At 30.5% G+C, this 8683-nt stretch overlaps 1 protein-coding gene across 1 annotated transcript; it reads left to right on the top strand.

Moving 5' to 3' along the window:
- Positions 1-4340: 4340 nt before the first annotated feature.
- Positions 4341-8353, top strand: LOC118049656 (iron-sulfur assembly protein IscA, chloroplastic). Its single transcript, XM_035059713.2, has 3 exons — positions 4341-4635; positions 4724-4942; positions 8041-8353. Exons 1-3 carry the CDS (start codon positions 4452-4454, stop codon positions 8175-8177), a joined length of 540 nt encoding a protein of 179 aa, XP_034915604.1. The 5' UTR covers positions 4341-4451; the 3' UTR covers positions 8178-8353.
- Positions 8354-8683: the final 330 nt, after the last annotated feature.

The raw sequence follows: 8683 nt of genomic DNA, 5'->3' as shown, positions 1-8683 counted from the left end.
CTACTGTTATAAGACTTAAACCCATGACCTCCCCGTGAATAAAAGTAAAGGACTCACCACTTAGCTATATGAATATGTAGACACAAAAATATATCATACATAATAATTATTATTATTATTATTATTATTATTATTATTGGCAAAATTTTCTTTGATGATTTTATTGGCAAAATTTTCATCCAAAGGAAAAATATAAGTTACTGGACTTAAGGTTTAGGGCTAATAATAATTATTCAATGTGCCTAAATTGAGATAGAATTAAAAACCAAACAGATATTGGATCTTAGAAAGGAATAATCAATATTATATTTTTAACTTAAGTTAGAATCCAAATTAATTAGGTTTGGGCTTGTCTAATAAAAACCTAGAAATTAGATTGGGCTAAGAAACATTTAATAGGATTAATTTCAGACCTAATTTTTAAATCTAATCAATACATGGACCTGGACTAGTATAAAAATCTGAATTTAAATTGTAATAATATATTTAAACAAACATCATTGTTATTAAAAATAACCACACCATCTTAATAACATTAATTGTTTAATAAAATTTTTAAAATAATCACAGTTAGAGTATACCTCAATCAACCAAAAAAAAAAAGATTTAATTACTAGATGTATATGAGAATGGGAACCTTTTTATATATATATATAGAGTGGTTATTTTTTTCTTTTTTATTAATATGAAGTGTCCGGGCTAGCTTATGCGTACTCGACTAATCTACGGCTCCTTGAAGTTAACAACAATATAAGCCTCCAGTGGCCATTATATTAGCAATCACATAACTCAAATTTGAAACCACATGGGAGCTAACCCCTTAGTACCAAGTTCTTATCGCTGGATCACCTACTATAGTTATAAAATGGTTATTTTCGAAGCCTTAGAATTGTACAGGTGAAATCATTAAAAGTAAACTTAGCAGCAAAAACAAACATATACTAAATACAGTAGAAAACTCATCTAATAAATATTAAATGGGTGGCCTAAACTATATCAAGGCATCAGATTTATTTTTAATAAAAAAAAAAAAGTATTCAAGTTTTGTTAGCATGCTTTAAAAAATTATAAAAAAAAATATGTGACTCAAGTTATAGACATGTTGTTGAATCCAATAAGTTGACTTCATTTAATTATATGATAAAAAAAATAATAACAACTATAAATTGGTTGAATCTTTGTAAAAAAAAAAGTCATCAAAACAACCTAAAAAAAAAATACAAGTCAAAAGGATAAAAATCATGAAGCTAAATTCTCAGACAATCTAATGTTTAATGCTAAAATTAAAAACAAAAAAATGACTCTTGTCGATTCAAGATAGCATGACAAACCGACACCTGAGTTGTTAGGTTGGGACAATTTCCATAGAAAGCAAGTTAAAAAAATATATATACAATGCTTAATATCCAAATGAATAAGGATGAAATTGAAAAAAAAATAATATAAAAAATAAAAAAAACAACAAACACAAACAAGTTCTGTTAAACCCTACAAGCTAGAATCATGTAAATGATTTAACCTAATAGAGGGCAAAATGTCCAATTACCAAACCAATTAACTATTGAAGGACAAAAACAAAAAAAAATTAAATCTTAAAAAAAAAAAAAAAAGACTTAAGTCAACCCTAAACAACCCACCAAACCCTAATCTAGGTTATGAGACCAGGTTAATCCCACATAAGAGAAAGTAAAGAACATACGAAGCTCAATTCCCAATAAATTTAATGTTGAATGATGAAATTGAAAAAACAGTAGTGTAAGAAAAGGATCTAAAAAGTAGACCGATATCAATTTGGGTTAAACTTTCAAAATTATGATTTGGGTTATGAGACCATGATCACTTTACAAGAAAAAAAATATTCATGAAGCTTAATTCTAAACAAACCTAATATTAAAGGATGAAACTAAAAAAAAAAATCAATTTTAAAAAATGACCCAAAGAAAAAAAAAAAAAAAAATAAAAATAAAAAATAAAAATGACATGACACCTTTAAATTTTGGATAGGTCAGCACGAATCTTGATGAGAAGAGAGATGAATAAAGAGGGAGAATGAAGAATTCTACCATCAACTGATATGCACTACCCCAATGGATACACTTCATCATGGCCCTTTAGACGTCATAATAGACAACCAGTTTTTGACCATTAGAGGAGGTTGCACGCATTACTTGAAAGTGGCGGGCCTCCTCCACATGCTAGCACATATGGTCCATGTGCCACCATAGCTAACTTGTCCATCCATTCTTGTCTACTATATTTTTTTTAGTTTAAATTTTGGTCTTCTAAAACTTAATTATTTTACATCAACTTAATTTTATTTTATTTTTTCAAATTGAGTATCAACCATATATGCCAGAATTTTCCCCAGACTTTGCAGTAACCCCCCATATTTAGGCAAAAAAAAATTATAAAATCAAATCACAAATAAAATCAATGTAAATGGATCAAATATTAAAAAAAAAATTGTGTGACAAAAAAAAAATAAATTCTTCCCCTAACTATACAAATCAATCCATAATATTAGCAAAAAATAAAAAAGGATCAAATATTTGTTTGTCTCGAATTCGATCCTCAAAGCTTTAAATCCTCTAAATCGATGGAATTAAATTTTATTTTGTAAAATCGAGGATTAACCAAGTGATGAAATATTACTCTGACACCTCGAGATCCTCATACAACAGCATAAAAAACAAATCAAGACCAATTTCAAATAAATATAATGCTAGAGGACCAAATAAAAAGAAAAAAAAAAGTTTGAGGGACTAAAAAAAAAAACTAAGAGGCTAAAAAAATCATGGTGCAAATCTACATGTCCCTCATATGTTATAGTGCTTTTACTATGTCATTGGTTCACTTTATGTTGTGGGTTGGATCAATTTTTTTTAATGTAAAAAAAAAATTTCAAGCATTGCTAGTGTTTTTTCTAGAAAAAACAAGTAGTGTTGAGGTTGACTTGATATGACTAGGTCGATTTTGCAAGACCAAAGATAACTTAGACAACTGGTAAAAACATAATTTAACTGAAAAGAAAATTTAAGAACAATTTTGTTTTTTAAATACTAAGACGATGATATATTGAATTAACCCAGGTTAACCTGCCAAATTTACAATCTTAATCTTGAGACCATGATAACCTTAACAAAAAGCAAATCAAAACAAATTGTGAAGCCTAATTCACAATTAATACTATGTTGAATGATGGAATAAATAAAAAAAAAAAAAACTAGCTCGAGTCAACCTAGGTTAACCTACCAAACTCACAACAATTTGGGTTATGAGACCTAGAAAATCCTTATAGAAAAAAATCAAAACAAATTTATGAAACTTATTTCCCAACCAACTTACTGTTAAATAATGAAATTGAAAAAAAAAATTAATTAAAAAAAACATAAAAAATGACTTAAGTTCAACCTAAGTTAAACAACTGAACTCGTGACCTAAGTCATAAGATTGAGATAACCTTATAGAAAATAAACCAAAATAAATTATGAATCACAATTCTCAATCAATCTATTTTGAAGAATGAAGTTTAAAAAAAAAACTAAAAAATATGATTTTTTGTTAACCTAACAAACTTGTGATTTGGATAATAAGACATGAATAACTTCCTAGAAAGTAATCTAACATAAATTATGAAATTTAATTCTTAATCATTAAAATACTAAAGGATAAAATTTAAAAATAATCAGAGTCAATCAAGATGCCTCATCAAATTCCACTAACTAAGTTTTGAGACTAAGACAATCTCATAAAAAGTAAATAAAAAAATTTATGAAGCTCAATCCCTAGCAAATCAAATATTAAAAGATAAAATTAAATTTTCTTTTTAAAAAACAAAGTGTTATTCAAATGAATCATAAAACTGAATAATTTTATAGAAAAAAAATTAAAATAAATCATGAATTATAATGTCCAATCAATAAATTGAGGGATGAAATAAAAAAAAAAAAAACTTAATTTAACCGAATTATTCATTCAAATTCACAATCTAAATTTTAAAATTAAAATAATTTTATAGAAAATAAATAAATAAAAATCATGAACCACACAATATAAAGTACTATTGTTGAATAATATTTTATTAGGTGGTGCTTCACAGCAAAAACACCATCAATTTTAATATGTTGTTAAATTAAGTTAAATGTTCAAATAAATATTATCTTTTAGATTTTAATTAATATTACATGAATGATAACATAATAAGTTTCTCATGCAAACAGCCGAACACAAGAAAAATAAATATTTTATTCGATTCATTCTATAGCCTTAAAATTTGAGTCCAAATAAAACAAAAAGAAAAGAACTCAAAAAATTGTAGTACCATATATATTATAAACACGATATAAGAAAAAAATGAAATAATGTTGACCAGTGGACAAATTTGGAACGGCTGCGTCTTCTCATCAAACCTTTGATTAATCGATCAATCAATCGCCGTAGGGAGTCCAGCCATGGCGCTCTTCTCTTCAACAACAGCACCACCGTACTCTCCTCCTCTTCTCCGATTACCAGATTACTCTAATAAAAGAACTCTCTCTTTCTCTTCTCCTCCAAATTCTCTCTCTTTCCGATTCGCCACATCGAATCTCAGCCGTCGAAACCCTTCTCTTTCTCTTCGCTCAACTTCATCCCTAGGTAATTCATCTCATTTCAACTCAACTCTCTTGTTAATTATTATAGCATGTGACTCTGTGGTTGTTGTTGTTGTGGCTCATAATTACAGCTTCGCCGCCGTTGGAGGGGGTGGCGCCGGCTATATCGGTGACGGAGAATGCGTTGAAGCATTTGAATAGGATGAAAAATGATAGAAATGAAGATCTGTGCTTAAGAATTGGGGTTAAACAAGGTGGATGCTCTGGTATGTCTTACACTATGGATTTTGAGAATCGTGCCAATGCTAGACCCGATGATTCCATCATTGAATGTAACGGATTTGTAATAGGTAAGTGTTTCTGTTTGCATCGTCTTTTCTTTTCTTTTCGTTTCTTGTTATGTAATTGTTGATACGTATAGACTGGACCGGAGAGATCGTCCCACCTTCCTAGTTGGGACAAGAACATAAATAATGTTTGTCATTTCAAGGTGTGCACCAAATACTGGTACAAATAAGGGAGGTGTTTAGTCCCATATAGCCAATGGTACAAACAAAGCGGGACTCGCCATGGATAACCACTCTGCGAGTCTTATTTTTATGTGAGCAGGACTGGGACACCTTTAGTCTTAGTTGTTTGTTGTGGTATTTTGCCAATGGAGTTTGTTGATAGATGAGGAATTGTGCTTAGAGAGCATTTGAAACACATGATTAGAAAGAAAGAGCTTCGTAAGTCGTATTGTGTATAGTATTGAAGAGCATGTGCTCAACGTAGTGGTTTATTTAGGAGGATCTTGATATAAGGGTGATTAGTGGTTAAGTTAAGCAACATAAGACCGAAATGCATTAATTGTAGGATAATGAAAATATGAATAAGAGCCATGGATACAAATGTATTGGATGAGTTGGGTTGAGGAGGAAGGTGTTTGTGTGGGTAGTAATGGGATTCTCTCATCTATAAATGGTATTTGTTTGTTGATTCATCTATTCTTTGGTGAAATATGATGTCTTTCATCCTATAAATGCAAGAAAAATTAAACATCGCCTGGCTGTCCTCTACAGTAATTGAACTATGGTTCTGCATAACTATATAGCAATTTTTTCTCGTCCACTGGGATAGAATTATCACTTTAGGATTGAATGTGATGGGGATAAGATTCAGCTCAATACTTTTGAGTCACTTTTGACCATCAAATGATGTGATTCTTTATGAATAGGTAGAAAAGCATATCAAGGTGGATGGTTGAAATTGTTAATAAATTATAATTAAAAATGAGCATAATCAAATTTAAACTTAGATTGTCATTGAAATATGATGAAGATATGTAAAATTTGTTAGGCTAGTTTGAAGCAGCTAATGCAGGTGAAACATCTATGGCATGAAGATACTCGAACTGGAAGTGTTTGAGTGGCATCAAAACATGATGGAAATTTAATTATTGTGCTTTGGTTACTTTGAAACTGACCCTATGTCCAAAAAGTATTTGGTTAGGATATTAAAATCATCTAACCTCAATTATTTTATCTCAAGTATACTAGTTTTTACCTTGTGTCGATCTTAATTAAATTATTTAGCATTCTTATTTACTAGAAAAAATATAAGTTGGGATTATTGTTAATTTCTTACTTATGCTTTTTTATGATATTTATATGTTTTTCTAAAGAAAGAATTTCGTTTCTTAAGCAATTCATTTAGTTTCTAAGGAAACTGTTTAATTTATTAAAGAAGTTGATTAATTTAAGTTATTTCTTAATATTAATTTTAATTTTAATTTAAATGATCTTACTAATAACATAACACAACAATTTATTACCAAACAGTTTGGTATTTGAATCCAAACAAATAAATTGAGTATGTTTTCTTCATGAGGTTAGCTGTTTGATTGAAAGCAATTTATATAGTCAAATATCATTCTAACATATCAGCATACCCTCAGGTTTATTCGTCATATACTATTGCTTTACATCATTGTATAACCCTCACAATCTTTTCTTGCATAAGCAGGTCCTTGTATATGTGAATGGGTTAGGGGATGTTCAGTTATCACTGTAGTAGCTTAGCAGAACTCATAGTTTTGTGACAGACTCAAAGCTGGATGGTCCAAAAGTCAGGAACTCTAAATTGGATGAAATGTCACCCACTTTAGGGTGTCAAGATATAATATTCCATGATGAAAATTGGGAATTTAGGAACAAAATGTAGAAATTTGACAGATAAACAAGGCTGCCTTAGGAGTCGATACTTGTTTTTGCTTTGGCATTTTATCCCCTCTCTTGTACAAATTCTTCCATAATTCCATTGGAATCCAACTTATCATATGTGCATCGGTGTACAAAGGAGTTAAACATAGATAGAACGGGAAACAGTGTTGCATAACAAAATAACTTGTATTAGGATATTTGCACGAGGATACTTGTTGTTTAGAACCCATTAATTGATATTTATCTTTAGGAAGTATCATAGTTCTAGGACTTTTATCTCTTGCATTAGTTGTAAATTGTAATGACCTTGACCTTATTAAAAGGTTCCATACAGGAAATAAACGCAAGTTCAGTTTCTACCAAACCAACCAGGGTTTCTAGGAGGATTATCAGCAGGTTCCCTTCCGAGACCCTAACATGGTTCTGATTACTTTTTCTAGAAGGCCTCTCTCACTTTCTTGTTCAAGATAGGGAAGGACAAGAATTGCAGAGCCAAACCTGATATTACATCAATTAACAGACTCTTAACTAGGTCTTAATCTGCAATCACACAGTAGCAGGCTGCCTAGCCTGCTGATGTGGTTATGCTTTTATTGGAAATCTGAGCTTGAATTCAATCATCTTTCAAATGAACATGTCTGCAGTAATTATTGAGTATTAAAAGTTGAAACCCCAGTTGCAGAATAATTCTTATTGTTGGTTATAAGAAAATGCAAAATTAGATCTCGATCATGTTCAATTCTTCAACTCTTGATAAAACACGTGTTTTGTCCCGTTTATATCTTCTTGCAAATATCATCAAACTATGTTACTATGCGCAAGCTTTCAACAAGTTGTCAGATTAAGTCTTGGTTGCAACTTTTTGGTGTTTTTCAGATCTTACTTTTTGAGGATTCTCTCTTATATGCCATTGTCCTTTTATTTTGTGATCCAAGATTGACTTGTTTGAACGCACATGGTTTGAGCCCATAATCATCCTTTCTTTGATTTTATTGAATTTTAGTAGTGGTAGCCAAGGCTATTTCTTGAACATGGATACTGGTAATTGTGTCTTTGCTCTGATTTCTGTAGCAAGCATATACCACTTTCACGAAAACTGGGTACCACCTGTCTGCCATGCTTAGACAATGTAATCAGCTAGCGAAATTCACACTACTATCCTATGCTTATGTGAAACAAGATTGTGCTTTTTTAAATTCTAGGTTATTTTTGACAAATTTACCTACCTATTTATGTTTGCTTTGCAGTTTGTGATCCGAAGAGCCTCCTCTTCATATTTGGGATGCAATTGGATTACAGTGATGCTCTTATCGGTGGAGGTTTCTCTTTCAAGAACCCAAATGCTACAAAGACATGTGGCTGTGGTAAATCCTTTGCAGCATAGAGGTGAAGTGATGTGTAGTAATATTCAACACAGTACATATACGACTCTGAAATTGTGTCTCTGTTGAAGATATGTTAGTTATAAAGGTTTGGGTAAACTACAAAAATTATCCCCACTTACTCTGTTGTTCATGTGGCAATTGATTTTGCCCTTAACTATATATTTCATATTTTCAATGTCACCCTTCCAACAGTTTCTGGTGAAAAAGCAACTAATAGAATCGTCTAATTGGATTTCATCCCTGACAAGTCCTGAAACTGGGATCAATTCACTTATCTCCTTGTTGCAACAATCTTTGTAGGAAGGTAGAGATCTCGGTTTATCGCTCAACAGCTATAGGTATTACTCGATAGGTCGTTCTTGTTTTGCAATTGAATCATTAATATGACTGGGTTTAATATAATTGTATAATTTTGATAATATAAATAAAAATAAAAAAAATATTGGCAATGAAAAAAAAAAAGAAAAAACCACTAATTTGAGTTTATTTAGATTAGCACGACAAC

Source organism: Populus alba, chromosome 7, assembly GCF_005239225.2.
Source record: "Populus alba chromosome 7, ASM523922v2, whole genome shotgun sequence".
Taxonomy (NCBI): Eukaryota; Viridiplantae; Streptophyta; class Magnoliopsida; order Malpighiales; family Salicaceae; genus Populus; species Populus alba.
Note: the sequence above shows the minus strand (reverse complement) of the source record. Positions and strands in the feature narration are given on the sequence as shown.